Below are 18911 nucleotides of genomic sequence, written 5' to 3'. Positions count from 1 at the left end.
TGCAGGGAATAAAACGACCATAATAATAAATAAACAAAACAATAATTCCTAACCTAAGAAATTAATAAGAAACCGCTGAATTTCAGAAAGATGAAAATTCAAAATGGCCGTCTCAAGTCCAAGGACGTATTCATGAACCATAGAATCTCAGGACGTTCAACGCATATGCTGTTTTGATATAAACAGAGCTGAGATATACACAGCGTGTATACCCTACTATGTGTATAAAAGTATTAATTTATGTTTTTTACGTTCGTATTGGGTGGAGAACAAGCCAAGTCTCATAATTTTCTCCTAATTTGAAGTTTTTCACTAGTTTTATAACTTTTTGTAATTTATTTTGTGAATTTACGGTATCATAAGGCGCCTACAGACTGACGAACATACCTTGAGATATGTACGCGCGTAGAAGTACGCGCGTACATATACGTTTTGTCGAAGTTCCCTACACACGTAAAGATAATTTACTATTCAGTTTGTTTTTAATCATGGGGACCGTCAGTAATCATGATATAAATTTATTAGCAGTGGCGTGTGTGTCCATAATAAAGAAAAAACAAAAACAATTAGTGTATAAACGAAAGCCAAGAAGTAAATGGGTGAAGAAATGGTTGTTACAGCGTGATCGATTTTCACATATAAGGCTACTGGAAGAACTTCGTTTAGTACCGGATGATTATCGAAATTATCTCCGCATGGATAAAGATAGCTACATATTACTTTTAAAATTAGTAACCCCACTAAGCGAGAAACAAGACACGTGCATGAGGTTTGCCACATCACCACATGAAGGTCTATCAGTTTTACTTCGATAGGTATTAAATCGAATAGGTATTAAATAAATTTCGTGACACATTTTGCTGGGGTGGAGCAATCTGCGATGGATAAGTATAACTCTGAGGATAATAATAAGTACTAGTGGAGGTACTTGTGTTTAAGTTAACATTGGAATTATTTTCTGCTGAATCAAGAGCGAAACAATTTTTGTTGCTTTGGTAACATGACCCATTTCTGCTTCAAACAATAGGTCATTAATCAACTTTTCTGTATATAACTTAGTCTCTCTTGGAAGAGTTCTCAATTTCGCTGCAACATTATTTCCGAAAATCGTCCATTGATCCTCATTATTGCGACTTAGCCTTTCATTAACAAGAGCAAGAACTTCGTCTGTCTGAGCATTACGTTTCTTCATAGAAGAAGGTGTAGGTGGAACTAACGACTTATTTCCATCTGTACGGGACCTACTACGAGTACTACTTGTTGCTGTGGAATTCAAGGGGCTCTGTACCGAACTACTAAATTCTTCAGTATCACGATCCGGTCTGTGAGTTCCATAAGTAGTACCTGGTCGGGAATCCAATAGACTTTGTAATAAACTACTAAATCCTTCACTTTCTGGTTCTGATACGATTCCAATTTCCTGAAATAAAAACGTAATAAATTGCTTGAAACAGTTTCTATTTTTTGAGACTTTAAGGATAAAGTATTTAAAATAAAACTTAGATTTTAATGCATCAACCTTCTAAAGAAAAAAAAATATTTTTCGGAATATTGGGTGGTATTAATAAAAAAAAAGCATTTGCTTACTTATTAGTAAATGCTTATGCATTGATCTAATATAAAATAATAAGTATTTGCTTAAATTAACCCGAGTATTTACTTACTAAAATAAGCATTTACTTGCAAAATTGTGGTTCTGCTATTTTGAAAACTGAAATTTTTATAAGTAAATGCTTATTTTAGTAGGTAAATGTCGGGTTTATTTAAGGAAATAATTATTATTTTTTATAAGATCAATGGATAAGCATTTACTTATTAGTATAAGCAAATGCATTTTTTTATTAATACCATCCATTGTTGCATCATATAAATAAATTTTATTAAAAAAGCTAATACTCAAAATCTCAAAAACAGTTTTTTTATCAGTTTGGAACAGTTGTTTTTTAAACACAATCAATTATGCCTGTATGCACCGCCAATCAGTAAGCACAGCTTAAGGCTTAAGCCATGATTTTTGTATGTAAAATAGCGTCGCTTATTTACATACGGTGCATACGCAGGTTTAAATGACAAAAAGAGTGTTAATTAATTTATTTTTTTGCAATTTCCTACAACAGAGAATGAATGGAATATAATTGCAAATGATTATGAAACAAAATGTAACTTCCCAAACTGCGTGGGAGCCGTTGACGGGAAATATGTTAATATCCTTCCCCCTACTGGAAGTGGTTTATACTTCTATAATTACAAAGGAGGGCACAGTTTAGTGCTTATGGCTATAGTCAACGCAAATTATGAGTTCATTATGGTTGATTTCGGGGTAAATGCTCGAATATCTGACGGGGAGTTATTGACCACACTATATTTTACCAGAAACTAAAAAATGGAAAATTATCTTTACCACCTAAAACAAAACCTAAAGGCAGTAAAAATACAAATACAATGCCATTTGTTTTTTTAAGCGACGAAGCATTTTCCTTGCGTTGCGACTTTTTGAAACCATTTGGACAGAACGAACTTAATCTTGACCAACAAATTTTTAATTATCGGCTGTCGCGAGCAAGATGTGGAGTTGAAAATACTTTTGGCATACTTAGTGCCCGTTTTAGAATATTCCAAGGAGCAATTTCCATTAGTTTAGAAAGCATCGAAAAAGCAGTCATGGCCGCCTGTGTTTTACACAACTATTTAAGACGAAAATGTGGAAATGCATATGTACCGGAAGATAACGTTTATAGGGAAAATGTACAGGATGGCAAAATAGATATAGGATTAGAAACTACTGGAATGACAAAACTGCAGCGCGGCTACAATCGAAGAAGTAATAATTATGCAAAAAAAGTAAGGCTATTAACTGCTCTGTCCTGGTAAGAAAAAATGATACTGTAACAGTAGTATAAAACAATACCCCTGTACTTCTTATCAATAAAATATTACAATGTTACCTACATAGTTCATTTTTTACTTACCTCTCCTTGGTCTGGAACAAACTGTTAATTTATCACTTTATCTGGTACGTTTGATACAGATGATCTGGGCTCCTCTTGATCTTTAAAAAAAAAGCAACAAATCATAATACCATAAATGGGGCGTTTATATATCGTCATGCCCGGCTCCTGACCTTTTGGACTCTGCAATCTTTTTTGCTTCTCTGCGGAATCCAGCACGTAGACTATTTATTTTAGTTTTTACCGTTTCCTTTGTAGCTGTTTTTTCTATTTCTTTCCACTTATCTACCACTATCTTATAGGCATCGTTTTTTCTATTCTTATTCATGTAGTCCTTGGATTTAGTTTTCCATAAACAGGGGTAAGATTTATAAAGCTCAATAAACTCAATTAAAAATTCTTTTAAATAATTTCTGCTATCGGCCATGATTAGACACACACAGTTACACCAAACGATGGTTAACACGAACTCACGAACTGGACTGATTTTATTCCTGATGCGTAAGGCCGTTTAGTCTACACACAGAGAGATATGTACGCGCAACTCGTACGCGCGTGCAAAAATTCAAATAGGAACTGAATACATATTCGACGGATTTTTTAGAGAGATTTTGTCTACTATACACACCGGCGGATATGTACGCGCGCACTTGTGCGCGTACCTAAGTGTTTTCTAATAATTTTGAAGTTCATTTTGGATGTCTTATCATTTTCCAAGATAGGTTATATAATTACAGATTCAATCCTATTTTAAACATATTTATGTCACAGTATTACTCACAATTCTCAATTTTTATAATATAATTCCAATTCTTAAACCTGCGTCCTCCTCCGATTAAAATGTCAGGAATTTAAATTTCCTTATCTTCATCTAGGTTAAGATATATGTGCAAATATCCTTTATGCACTAGTTTGTTTATTAGTAATCACCCAGATAGTCACAGTAATCATAGACTTTTTAAATTTCTTTCGAACCATCCTTACAAAAACCTTGGAGGAAGATTTTGTTGATATCTTGTTTTTTGTAAGGATGAGATGTAAGTCCTAGTAAAAATATCACAAATAATCGAATTTGCTCCAAACACTTTTCTGGTTCCAGTTTTAACAACTCTGATAATCCTATATGCGACTTAGGTGGAATGCTGAACCATAATCACCACATAAAATTAAAATGCAATATGAATATAGTTATACTCAAAGACCCCTAATGCAAAAAAAATACAATTTGCAACTCAATCCCAAAGTGTGTCTCAAGATGTATTCATCTACGTTGCTCAAAGTGAGTGAAAGAATCTTTATTTAATCAATAAAGAAAATTAAAAGTTAATTTCAATAGCAAAAATCTTGAAATAAACTTATAAAAATAGTTGGTTTAGTTATGGTTAAAATCACGGTTGCAAATCTTACAAGTCCTAATTCACTAAACATCTCTCAAATCGCTTAATAATGATGGTAGGTTCTAGTTCATATAGAAAACCCTTAATCAGTCCTCCTTCTGGTTGTAGATGGTCTATTAAGTATAAATCATTCTCAGCATTCTGACTATATTAAGACTTGTATCCTTGAAGACCTTCAGACTTTATCAGGGTGGTGTGCTTCCAACAGGCTCATGTTTAATGTAAGAAAGACGTCTATTATGGGGTTTAAGTGCGATGTTCAGGGTCTGATGTTTGACGAAAATTCCCTCTTGCAGAATAAAGAGTGCTGCAAGTTCCTAGGAATTACCATTGATGGTCGCCTTCGGTTTGAAGATCATATTTTACATTTAGCTGGGAAATTATCTTCTGGATGTTTCGTAGTAAGAATGGCAAAACAAGAGCTGGGAGGGGTGGTTGCACGTTCAGTGTACTTTTCACTTATTGAATCTCATATTCGGTATGGCTTGCCTTTTTGGGGTTTAACCAATAAGGGGCTACTTAACATTATCTTTGTTATTCAAAAAAAAGCAGTTAGATACCTGTGTTCTGCTAAGTTAAGAGATTCTTGCAAACCCCTCTTCATTTCTGAAAAAATCCTAACTTTTTTTTCACTCTTTATCTTAGAAACAGCTGCTCTTATTCACAAAATTCCCAAACTACCCTCTGACACTGGCCATTTGACTCGTCGTGTAAATGATGTTCCCCTACCTATTCCTACGTCTTCCCTTACCAAAAACTCATTAATTTACATAAGTAAAAAAATTTACAATCATGTTCCTCTGTGTATTAGACATATATCGGATGTTAAGAAATTTAAAAGAGAATTAAAGTCGCTTTTATTGGCTAAGGCATATTATAACCTGGATGACTTTTTTAATGATAGGTTTTAACCTTGGACATGTTGGAAAGTTTTCTTTTTTTCCTTTTTTCTTCTCTAGTTTTGTCAACAAGTTTACCTTTACTTAGTAATTGATTGTTTTATTTAGTTATCTTTAATTCTTTCTTTTTAATTCTATCTTTAATTAATGTTCAAAAAGTTTTGTCTTCTTGTGTTTAATTTTGTTTATTGTTTTGTCAATTTTTGAAATTGTATTTGTGTTTTGTTTTTTTAGCTTGTAGGATGCTTGTACACAAGATTATTCTTACGTAATATAGCACATTTTCTTTCTTCTTTCTTTCATTTCCATTTTTAAATATAGTCTAGGACTATAAGAATTTCAGACATTTTCTCCAATTACCACCACCTCGCCCTCTTCAATCCTTACTTTCCAATATTCCCTTTGAATGTGGACATATTAAGCCTATTGAGCATCTTAAAATACTCTCATGTTTGATAAAATTTCTTTAATTTCTGGGCATTTTAATGAAAACTCTAAGCAAAGGATGTCTCGTTTTAAGAATTTGGGTGAACTTGGCCGGACTCCTATTGAAACTGTTTCTAAGCAGTTTAAAGCCCATTTGTTAAATTTGCTTCAATTTATCTTAAAATAAATTATTTAAAAGACAAATAAGTCTTGTTGTCTTTATTTAAAATTTATTCCCCTACCTATGGCGCTAATTTATAATTGTTGGTAAGTTACTTCGTCTAGTCCAGTCTTAAATATTTTAAATAAGCAATATTAATATTTATTTTTCTTTCAAACTCAAAATTAAAAATTTTAATAAAACATGGGCATTTTTAAACCGATACACGTATTGGTAATTTCATATTGAAATAAAATTCTATTTAAATATATCCCTCATCGCTCTTTAGTTAACAACATCAACTTCCATAAATCTTCAGAGAACAAACTTAAATTTCGCGCAATAAATCAGATTTAAATTTTTGAAATCACCCAAGTTGATCGACCCCGTCGTGGCCAACAACGTCAATACAGCATTCAACTGAATTTCTGTCTGATCATTAAGCAACACGCCATTCTCTATATTTGTGTTCTGTGGCCGTAGGTGTGTTTTCAGAAGAATTTCTATTAGTTTGTACGCAACCACCACTTCTCTATAGTTTTGCGGTTGAAAGATAAACACAAGAAGACTGGATATAGGAGAGATCCCTCCTATGCCTGCCCCATGCATCGCGCTAGAGCCGATCCAGTTTCTGTATCACTCCTGCTATCATAGGTTCTGCGTCTGCATGTTTCGCGCTTGTTTCCGTGTTGTTTTTATTTCACTATGCTACTGCACAAATGCGAGTATGAGAATAGCACTGTTGGTGTAGCGAATTTGTCATATAAGATTTGGCTCAACCAGCACAGGCAAGATATCTCTCCTCCCTCGAGCATTCTTGATCTCCACCCATGCTTCCTCTCCTCACTAACGCCTTTTTACTTGAAATTGACATATGTGTCAAGTACACAACGAGCAGCTAGATTGAGCATCTTGTACACAGTATTGCCACATAAATTCAGGAATCCGGAATACTAATACACAATATTCGTATTGAGTTATTCAGCGTATTAAAAAATTTTGATTTGCTTATAAATTATAAATGTTTTAATGGCCCCCAGGATGCCCTGGATTAAATAATGGCTGGTTTAGTATTTATTAAAATCTATAAAAGAAGAAAGTAAAATAGTGCACAACACAACGACTATTTAGTAGTAGCAGTCCAGGATGATAAGAAAAAACCTTTTTTTTTGTTAAATTTAATTGATTCTCCAATAGATTTTTGTTTTGAAAATTGATAGACAGTATTTTTTTACAAAATAGAAACTTGCAATTTAAGAGAATGATAAACTTTCGCTCCTGCATTATTTTTGTACAATAATACAGTGTTTGAGTTAAACGTTTAGGACTCATAATGTTCATAGGATTTTTTGCTTAATATCATCCAAATAAGGGTACGTCTAAATAATACATTCTGGTCTATCTGGTATTTAACGCGATATCACAGACCACAAATATATAGCTTCCAGCATTTATTGAAATGAAAAACAAACTCAAATGGTATGACAATGACAAATGAGGCTATGAGTGCAATATCGGACTAACCCACAAAAATTCAAAATCAACCGTATTATAGAATATTATCCGTCAAGTTAAAATCTATTTATTGCACAGTGAACCAAACGACCTATTCCCTTTCGTTACGAGATGGCAGCACTAAACTAGTTATTGAACTTTATTATTAATAAAAGTTTAAAGAAGCAAAGTGGACTATCCTCAGTTAGTCCACTGTGCTGCTAAAAGTAAGAAGTTTATGTGCTAGAGACACCCTAAGAAAACACACTGAACTGGCAAAAAGTGGAAACGCAGCGGTCATCTGTTTTGATCTAATGAAGACTCTTCCTACACATGTACTTACCACAGGCAATTGTTACTATAAAAGGCAGTTATGGACTTACTGCTTTAATATACATGCTATGGGAAGCAATAATTTGTTCATGTTTGTATGGGATGAAAGTATTGCTTCGAAGGGGCCGCAAGCGGTGGGATTTTGTATTTTATATTACATTAAAACTTTATTACATCGAAAAGACTTATAATGTATTCTGACCAATGTGGTGGTCAGAATCGTAATATAAAAATGTCATTGATATGTAACTATATTACTGCATCTCCATTATTTACTATGGAAGAAATAGATCATAAATTCCTTGTAAGTGGTCATTCCTATTTACCATGCGACCAAGATTTCGGAATCATAGAAAAAGAAAAGAAATTCCATCCACATATCTTTATACCTCAAGACTGGCATACAGTCATAAGACATGCTAAAAAAAATCTTATTACCATAATAGAAATGGATACTCGAATAATGAAGAGGTTTATTTTAACACAGTAAAATTAAGGATCTGCCTCTTTTATACCCAAATGGTAATGCCATTAATGAAGCTAAAATAAAGATCTCCTTGAGTTAATGGAATTCATCCCTTGTATATACCAAGATTTTTATAAAAATCTGAGGTCATCCGCTCAAGCAACTGGAGGTGAAGTAGTTGGCCCAATTGAGGAAGAACAAACTTTACGTATTTAATAACTACCTACTTAATAAAAAAATAAAGTTTCTATATTTTTTTATTTATTCTCGTGGCAATACGAGTAATACAGGTTTTGACGTAATACTTATAATAGCTTAAGTTATAGTAACCCATTAAAAAACCCAATCAATTTTAAATGCAGAGTGGACTAACCCACATAAAAAAATCGAATATTAGCCATATCCAAAAATTTAAAATAAATTCCGCAAATATAAGTAACACTCAAGAACATTCAATTAATCCGATGTACAAAAATGTCTTTTTAAAAGGGTTTTGCGCACCCTCATTTTCGTATTTTTTTAAACCTATTTTTTAGCACTTAATAATATTGGGGTTAGTCCGTTTTTGCACTCATAGCCTCAAATGATGTTCTATCCATCATTGTCAACAACTGTCTGTCAGCTCTCTGTCAATTTTGCCAAGCAAGATGGCCGACAAACGATTCCGATTTTCACCATACAAGCTTCATACATGTGCGCGATATTACAAAAAAACTCTTAATAAGTATGGGAAATCAAACTCCGCGTCATCCTTCATCCAGTCAACACGTGGTCGTTCTATTCCTTTCCTAAACCCTTTTCTACCCCTTGCCGTTGGATATAATGTGCCTTTAAGAAGTAAATTTAGTGAAAGTATCAAGCCGACTTCCGCGTCATCCTGCACCCAGTCAACACGTGATCGTTCTATTCCTTTCCTATCCTTTGGAACCCTTCCTAGATCCTTTCCTGCCCTTTGCCAGTGGTAGCTGAACCTATTCACGCCGGTAGCCAGGCCGGATGCATCGTAGGGCAGGCGTCACCGTGTATTTCAGTATTAAAAATTGTGGAAATATCGATTCGGGGAACAGGGTACATACCCAACAGTTTTCCCGAATCTCCAAATCGTGCTGGCAGATTGCCTCGTAGCAGAAGCCATTAAAACCACAAACCAAGTATGGGAAATTTAAAATGTGTCCTGAAGTGCCCTCTACTAATGATGCCTCTCGAACTTATTTTGACATTTCCAGGTCGCAACTTTATTAGCGACATTTTGACCAATTAGGTTTGAGAGAAAGCAACTGAAATCTGGCGCCAAATTTGAATATCAATAATCGCGAGATATTTAAATTGGGAAGAAATTAAATACAAAGTCTTAAAACTCTGCTGATAAAATCAAAATACCTAGTGTTTGGTGACGACACAGTTACATATATTCTGCTAAAAACGAGGATGAATTGAAAAATGCTATTAATGACGCCCTGGTAAATTAATTTGAGTAATTGCAAACTAAATCCAAATATTGAAAAGGCAGGGTACATGATCTCAAAAAGGAAAATAGATCATACTTACATACAAAATTAAATATAACACTATCAAAAGTGATGTTGAACTTAAGCAAAATGAGTCCAGAACTACAATATAAGAGTGAATGAAAAACTTCAAAATAAAACTGCCGGAATAAAAGCAAACAGGATTCTCCTATGAATAGAAGTGTGTAATTTGGTACTTAGAACTCTTCTAATAGCAGATGAAAAAAATGACTCTATAAACATCAAAAAGTATGAGGTACCTAAAACTAAGACTAAAAAAACTATAAATTCAAAAACATAAATTAAAATAAAATACCTATATGGCATATACTATATTATATGGTAAATTAAGCAAGATAATGGAATATATATATTTTTGTTAATTTTCATAACGCAAATATGTATGTAAAATGAAAGAAATTCAATACAAATAAGCCTAAATGATCTTGTCTGTATAAATTTACAAAATTATATTTTTACAAATTTCCTAAAAAATTATTAGAATTAGAATGAAAAATTACCGTTCAAGGCTGAAATAAACTGTTGTTAAAAACAATATATGTTGACCAAGCACAACTTGCATCGATTGTATAATTTGACCGTTTTCAGTTTTACTTATATCACTAGGTATCTAAGATTTATTTTATTTTTTTCGGTATGTTTAGACTTGTTTTGGTATTTCTAGGAAGCTTTTACCTTAATTATATATAACGAGGAAGATGGATGACAAAGACATTCCTATGTGCCTATTTACTTACACAATCAAAATTTAATATAAATAGGTATTTTATACAGAGTGGCAAAATCTCGCATAATGCTTGTAATTTTTGGTTTACCTGGTATACGAAAAAGTTGTTTGTTCTGTCATTTTATTTGTATTTAAGAGCATTAAAATTTCTTGTATCTGCTCTTTAATAATCTCCAAGCACTTTAACCAACAGTTACAAGGCTGCCCAGCTTCATGAGTCGATAATTTCAACATTTTAGAGACTTCTGACGGGTACTGGTTGGTTTTCCTGGTTTCAGTATTTTAAAATAAGCGTCTTCATTCAAAGAATTTAATGGCGTCTCTACCGAGATTTTCAATAAAAGGGGACATATCTCGTTTTTCCCTGTACCCTTCATATTAAAGTTTTCGCATTAATATGTTTTGAAACTTATGTCATTTAGCAGTAAGTTTAAAAAAAAATTTAAAAGTTTGATTCCGAGTTGTATAGTAAAAAACGTTCACTATGCAAAAAACATCCCAATAGTAGAATTTTTCTCTTAAGGCTTTGCCTCCCATTTTTTGTTGGATGTCAATGCGAGAACATACATGCAATATGTTTAAGGAAACTTAACACTGTGGTGGATAAATTAAGGTCCACTGGATCAGTAAACAACCCTCGTAAACAACCCTCGGGAGACTAGTGTCAGACCCAAAAGAGGGACCTAACCTAAGAAGCTGTATCTTTATAAGAAAAGATATAGAGGCCACACCGCTGTGGGAGTTTTGTGACAGGGACACAGCGGCGGTCAAAGTACAAATCAAAACAGCGGAGAGGAGCTACGATACAATAATAGTATCAGCATACTTTCCGCACGATCAACAAGGGGAACCACCTCCAACAAAAGTTCGGAGGTTGATAGACCATCAAAGATTGGAAAACCTTATAATAGGCTGTGACGCCAATGCTCACCACTATCTGGGGAAGCACTGGAACAAACAAACGGGGCGAATCATTATTAAATTACTGTGCTGCCTTCGGTCTAAATATACTTAATGTGGGGGAGGAACCGACCTTCGTCAACATACTCCGCAGAGAAGTAATTGATCTAACCATTGGCAAGGGACGCATCTGCGACCTCGTTAAAAAATGGCATGTATCTGACGAACCAAGTTTGTCGGATCACAGGTACATAAGATTCGATCTAGAATCTATGGATACAAATCCGGAGACCTACAGGAACGCCAGGAAAACGGACTGGGACCTCTTCAATGAGATACTAGGACGCGAACTGGAAAACTGTCCAACGGAGGCAAAAGACAATGTAGAGCTCGAAGTGCTGACAGAGTCAGTCACTGAGGCTATTAAAATTGCTTTTGAAAACTCATGTCCACTAAGCAAACCGCGTCAAGCAGGGAACACCCCATGGTGGAACCAAGAATTGGGCGAGCTAAGGAAGACAGTAAGAAAGCTTTTTAACAGAGCCAAAAGAACTGGCGAGTGGAATCTATACAGACAACACTTAACCAGGTACAATGATGCTATAAAAAGAGCAAAGAAAGAAGGGTGGAGGAAGCTATGCCGGGACCTAACAGAGACACCAGCATATGCTAGACTCCACAAGGCAATATCCAAAGGGCCACGACAAACCCTAGGCTCTTGTCTAAAACCCGATGGAGAATATACGACAACCGAGGAAGAAACGCTTGGCTTAATGCTGAACACGCACTTTCCGGGATCGAAAATTCTCCACCAACCAGAACATACCCAGGACCCAACTCCTATCATTCCGAACAGGGGCAAAAGGGAACACTGGGAACTAGCGAAAAAGGTAGTAACCTACGAGAAGGTTAAATGGGCGATAAATTCCTTCAAACCATTTAAATCTCCCGGAATGGATGGCATAATGCCAGTCATGCTACAGCGGGGTAGCGAACTGCTGCTGCCTGCACTATGTAAAATAATGCGGGCAAGTCTAGCCACGGCGCATATACCAGAGAGTTGGAGGGAAGCAAAAGTAGTATTTCTACCAAAGACGGGACGCGACTCTTATGCAAAACCTAAATCCTTCCGACCAATCTGCCTTACATCATTCCTCCTAAAAACAGAGGAAAAGCTCATAGAAAGGCATATCAGGGACAATGTATTACGGGTCAACCCTCTACATCGACACCAGTATGCCTACCAAACAGGTAAATCTTGTGAATCAGCGATTCACGAGATAACCCAGAGGGTCGAACAATCTCTGAACAACAAAGAGATCGCCCTAGGAGCTTTCTTAGATATTGAGGGAGCATTCGACAATACGTCATATGACTCAATCAACCGTGCGATAGCAGCACGAGGAATACATCCCATGATTGGCGGCTGGATAACCCAAATGCTAAATCATAGGAAAGTAGCAGCAAATCTCAACAGCACAACGGTTAAGGCCAAAGTGCGCAGGGGAACACCGCAAGGGGGCGTACTGTCACCGCTGCTGTGGAACCTTGTATCGGACAGCTTGCTGATACGACTGGAGAGGCAGCTTATCCTTGCTATAGGATATGCTGACGATATAGTCATCCTTACACGAGGGGGTAGTCAGGCTTATGTATTCGAAAAAATGCAAAGAGCCCTGACTACTGTCGAGCACTGGTGTGAGGAAGAACAACTAAGGGTAAACCCCACAAAAACTACTCTGGTTTCCTTTACCAAAAGAAGGAAACTAGAGCCCATTAGAAACATAAAATTTTATGGAGAAAATCTGCGACTTGAAGACGAGGTCAAATATCTAGGTATAACCCTGGATAAAAAACTCAGCTTCAAGAAACATGTAATCCAAGCTACAAATAAAGCCACGAAAACTCTTATGTACTGCAAGAGAATGTTCGGCAGATCATGGGGACTGTCACCAAAAATGGTACATTGGATGTACACGACAATGGTTAGACCCATCATTACATACGCAGCACCTATATGGTGGCATGCGGCAGAAAAGAGGACTGTAATACAGATACTCAACAAAACACAACGAATAACATGTCTGGGCATAACAGGAGCGATGTTAACAACGCCGACTGCTGCCCTAGAGAACCTGATAGGACTAAGCCCGCTACACTTAGTGGTACGGGCTGAAGCTATAACGGGGGCGAAAAGACTGCTGTCAAATGGCGCAACAATCCTATCGAAAGATGGGCACAATGCCCTATTTGACAAAATACAGGACCTTGGGCGCCTGGCCCTAAGAACAGACAGAACCAAGGTCACATACCTAGACAAACCTTTTATCATCAAAGAAAAAAGGGGACCACTGGACGCAGAAGCGAACAGGCTCAGGCAAAGAGGTTACTCAGTATGGCACACGGCAACTAAACGATCCAAGATCGGGGTAGCTGTGGGCATGGTGGAGGACGAACAACAGGGCAGACAACTTATGCTAAACCTGGGCCTCGAAACAACAAATTTACAGGCAAGCATAATAGGAATTCAAACCTGTGTCCAACTGATGAGAGAAGGGCTGCCAAGAGGCAAAACCTTCGCAATTTTCACAGGAGACCAGGCTGCGACACTTGCACTACAACAGTTCGAGACTAAGTCAAGGACTGTGCAAAGCTGCTGGGAGGATCTCAGGAACCTCGCCGAAGCGCAAAATAGGCCAGAGATAATCCTAGCAGAGAATATGGGCAACAATAAGGCTGCAAGAAGGGCTAACCAACTTGCAATCCAGGGAGCCAGCAACAGCCTGGTAGGCCCTGAACCAACATGTTATGTCAGCGATAAGACCTGGAAGAGGGAAATCGGCAACTGGCTAACAAACCAGAACAAATTCTACTGGGAGCAGCTGCCAAAGATGGAACAATCCAAACAACTTATAGGCAGCCCACCCTTCAAGAAGGGTGAGAACATACTGGGCCTCTCCAGACAACAACTGCGAAAGGTCGCAGGGCTACTTACAGGCCATGCACCCAGCAGGAAACACCTGCATACGCTAGGGAAATCAGTTACCTCGCTATGTAGGGGATGCAATGAGGAGGACGAAACAACTCTTCACATACTGTGCTTCTGTGAAGCATTTAATCAAACCAGGGCAACATTCCTGGGGGAAGAGAAACCCGCACCAGAGGGTATAAGAAATCTACCACTGGGCACAATCCTGGACTTCCTTGAAGCTACAGAATTGAACCTGTGGGACTAAACATATGGGACACAATAGGACTGCTTCTTAGCAGACCGCAGTGTAGGGAGCCACAAGGCACCACCCAGCGGTGGAGTTTTAGTGGGTATAGGACGAGACAGACTCGACACTGAGTCCCACACTACTGGGGGCGGCGCCGCGTAACCAGTGTTCATAAAGAATTTCTCCACCGACCCAAAAAAAAAAAAAAAAAAAAAAAACCCTCGTAAAACGCAAGTTCTGCCGAAAACATCTCCACTCTCTTATATAGAAATAAAATCTCAGATAATTATTTAACTATTTAATGAATACTTGACATTCCTTATACTTAAAAAATATCACTAAAAATAAGGCAATTAACACTCGTTTTCTAACACTTCATTTATCTCCGGTCACAATTCTTCATTTAAGTCAGAACCCCCATCAAAAACATTACATTCTTCCAGTTCATCTGTAAGGCTTTGATCTTCTTGTAGTTCTTTTTCTTGTTCCTGTTCTTCCTCCTTAGAATAATCCAATTCGTTATTAACTCCGATGACTTTATTTAAGAATTTTTCGACTTCTTTTTCAGTGAATTTACTTTTTTCACCGATCACTCGCTTAGACTGGTAAGTCTTTATCGGAACATCCTAAAATAGTGGTATAAATGAATAATAATACATACGTCTATTTATGCAATAAGACCGAATAAAACGACCATTAAAACTAAGAAAAAACTAAAGAGTTAGTGAAACGCTGTTCAACCACGAGTGCATGAGCATTGACATTGAGTTATTAGAGTAGACGACCAGCAGTTCTGTCTAAGGTGGAACAATTACCCATCAAATCGGTTTCCGATATATTACTATAAAATGACAAATAGACAATAGGATGGAATTTTTTAAAATATCTCTCGGTTTTCGTTGTATGTGGCCTCATTGAGTTTATATTTTCTGAATCCTAAACTGAAATCCACTGAGAATATTACTGGATTTCAAAAAATATAAATTTCCAACGAGTTTTAACCAATTATTAATTAGAATGCTTTTAAGTCATGTTTCATAAAAATTAATAATGTAATTTCTGAAAATAATTTAAAATATTTACCTCAACTTCCTGACTAACCAGCAACGAGAAAAGCTCTTGACGCTTCTCATACTCCTCGGGATGTTTCGAAAGGATGTGATTGGTGAGAATGTGTTTTCTGCCGAAACCTTCTTTACAAATATGGCACTTGTGTTTCATGTCTTTATGATTTTTTTCCATATGTACTTCCAAATCTTCTTTGCTATCTTGAATTACGTGGCAAATTCGGCATCTGAAAAATAGAATTAATTTCTGTAATAGCTTGTCGTGCACGTAACCAAGGGAAATAAAACTTAAAATTAACCAACTTACCGCAAATCGAATCTGGGATCATCGTGTCGCTTTAGGTGTTTTGATAAATTACTCGGGCTCGAGAAATAAGTGTCACACTTTGGGCATTTTTTCTGTAATAGTTTTAGATGGCCCTAAAAAAAATATTTAAATATAACATATTTTGTTTCAGCGCTTTTTTATAAAATACAAATTTATAAAAAATGCGATGAAAAATCGGAGTGCAAATTCCCAAAGGCGTAAAAAGCTGTTTCATTAAAACTTATAGAGTGGAAGAAGTCAAAAGTTACGTTACTCTCATGACATTACAAAAGATAATAGGTTTAATAGTTAATGGTTTAATAGTTAAAGTATATAGACCAGCGTTACTCAAAGTGTGCTACGCGGAGCCAAGGTGCTCCGCGAAACCTCCGGTAGGGCTCTGCCAGCAGTCATAATAAATAATAATAAATTTAATATATATATTATTAAGTAAATGCCCGACCAATTACATTTAAATGTTACAGCGTTACTCGTACGCCCCCGGACTATAAGCAATCGAATGACCTCGGTTCGTCGCGCTGTTTCTCGTGCTCGTGCGTCGACGCGTAATTCGGAGAAAATCGTCTGGCTCTCCGAAGTTTCTGAGGAATTCAAGATGATTTGATGGTTGCTGGTATAATAATATAAGTACGTGGTTGTAAAATCGTGTATTTCGTGCGTCAAGAGATACTATTTGTCATAAAATTGACCAAATCAAATTAGTGTTAAAGATGAATGGAGCGCTGGCTTAAAGGTGTTGCAAAAAATGTGGTTCGCTTGGATGATGCGTCAAATTCAAATCAAGCTGATATGACGGTGTCAAGTTCTAGTTTTATGGTTTCAAGTTCAAGTAGTAAGACATCTAATGACACACTGAAGGTGAAAAAACGAAAGTATGACGAATCATACATTAATCTCGGCTTTGTTGATTCCAAGGGCTCACCTCTTTGTATGTTGTGCAGCAAACTCCTTCCTAATAGTTCGATGGTACCTGCTAAGATGCGCCGACAAAAGTAAAGAATTTTTCTACGTAAAAAAGAACAATTATTAAGAAGCCAAAAAACTATGACGTATGCGACTCAGACTGTAAATGAAAAGGACACGGAGGCATCGTATTTGGTTAGTTACCGCTTTGCCCAAGCAGGAGAAGTCCACACTATCGCTAAAAATATCACGAATAAAAATGACAGCGCAAAATTATAGTTTCAGCCACTGCATCCTGCATAGACAATCACTCGCGGTTAAGAAAATACCACCAAATCTAAAATTGGTTCTTGAGTCAATAAAAATAATTAATTTTGTCAAGTCACGTCCACTACAATCCCGATTGTTCTCAATATTATGTGAAGATTATGGTAGCGATCATAAAACACTATTGCTCCATACTGAAGTGAGATGGTTGTCTCGGGGAAAACTTTGACAAGGCATTTTGAACTAAGAACAGAATTAAAAACTTTTCTTACAGATGTTCTCTTTAATTTAAAAGACCGTTTGTCCGATAAAAGCTGGTTATCTAGACTAGCATTTTTAGCAGACAATGTTTGGAAAACTTTACGAATTAAACCTGTCACCAGAAGGAAAATAGACAACAGTTTTTAACGCTAACAACAAAATAACTGCTTTTAAAAGAAAATTAGAATTTTGGATTACTTGTTTTGGTAAGAGAGAAATCGAAAGCTTTTCATTGCTAAGTGAGTTCCTTAGTCACCATAGTCTTAGTGATACAGAAATATTTCAAAATGAAATATTTGTTGAATTGGTGCAATATCTCAACGATCTGCAAGGGATTTTTGAATCTTACTTTCCTGAAGAACAGAATACAAAACTGAAAATAAACTCATGGATTCAAACCCCTTTTTCATCTAAATTGCAAAAGCCTGAAAATATGTCAAATCAGATCTATGAATCATTTCTAGAAATGACATCGGATACAAGCATGGAATCATTGTTCAAAACAATTTCACTAAATGATTTTTGGTGCAGGGTTCGTGATGAATATCCACAAGTTGCCACAGAAGCTTTGAATGTTCTGCCGTTTCCAACAACGTATTTGTGTAAAACGGGATTTTCAGCATATACAGCTACAAAAATAAAATACCGCAATAGACTGGAACTCAACTTTCTTTTATCAAGCCTGACATTACCCAGTTGATGAGGAATAAAAAACAATTACATGCCTCGCATAAAATGAACTTAGTGTTATCATTTGCTTACTAACTCACTACTTACTGCATCTATCTTTTTTTGTATAATTATTAATAAACATTTCACATATAACTGCTTTTGCTTTTAGTTTAGAGTTTAGGGTTCGGTTAAAAAATTTAGTTTTTTAAAAGGGCTCCGTCACGAAAAAATTTTGAGTAACACTGATATATACTATCTAGAAAGTATCCGGAATTATTATTATTTTTTCTAATTTTAATATGGTTTCTTGCAAAATAACAATAGCCTTTGTTTCTTAGAATTCTCCTTAAAAATGGAGGCTACCAGTTTGGAATAAGGACTCTAATCATGTAAACTCTATCCCTTTAATGGCATTGGAGTTTATTAAAAAAAAGTCGTTTAACAAATTACCATTAACCCGTTTCGAACGCTCGATAAATAAAAAATTTTTTATTTCCACCGAATTGAGGTAAATTTAATTAGGGGACTTGAGAATGAAGACTGGTTTATGCCTCTACAACCACCAAAATTTTAATGTTTGAATTTTCTAGGACCTGTCTTACTGAAATTGGAAAAAAACTATGAAAATAATAGGACGTGCTTTAGATCTTTGCTTAATTTAAGAATCACCTTTAGCATATTAAAGGATAAAGTTCCAAACTTGCATAAAAGCGGAGCCTACCACGTTAAGTGCGACTAGTCTGAGGCTACGTATATACGTAGGTAAAACGGGCCGTAATTTTCAAACGCGTACACGCAAATATCTGAACTCTCTTAGATCACCGAGTGACAACAGGTCAGCTTTTGGGCAACATTTAAAACAAGAAGACCACAATTTTAATATGAATAAATTTAAATTATTAATTGGTAAAAAATT

At 35.9% G+C, this 18911-nt stretch overlaps 1 protein-coding gene across 1 annotated transcript in view; it reads right to left on the bottom strand.

The window, feature by feature from the left end:
* Positions 1-14782: 14782 nt before the first annotated feature.
* Positions 14783-18911, bottom strand: part of LOC126750415 (zinc finger protein 846-like) — a 42740-nt gene continuing 38611 nt past the window's right edge. The window contains exons 12-14 of the mRNA XM_050460040.1: positions 15872-15984; positions 15581-15791; positions 14783-15123 (exon numbers count right to left, since the gene is read on the bottom strand). Of these exons, the coding sequence (XP_050315997.1) occupies positions 14887-15123; positions 15581-15791; positions 15872-15984 (561 nt within the window). The 3' untranslated portion in view covers positions 14783-14886. The remainder of the gene's footprint in view (positions 15124-15580; positions 15792-15871; positions 15985-18911) is intronic.

Source organism: Anthonomus grandis, chromosome 2, assembly GCF_022605725.1.
Source record: "Anthonomus grandis grandis chromosome 2, icAntGran1.3, whole genome shotgun sequence".
Taxonomy (NCBI): domain Eukaryota; kingdom Metazoa; phylum Arthropoda; class Insecta; order Coleoptera; family Curculionidae; genus Anthonomus; species Anthonomus grandis.
This window is presented reverse-complemented; position numbering and strand designations above follow the sequence as displayed.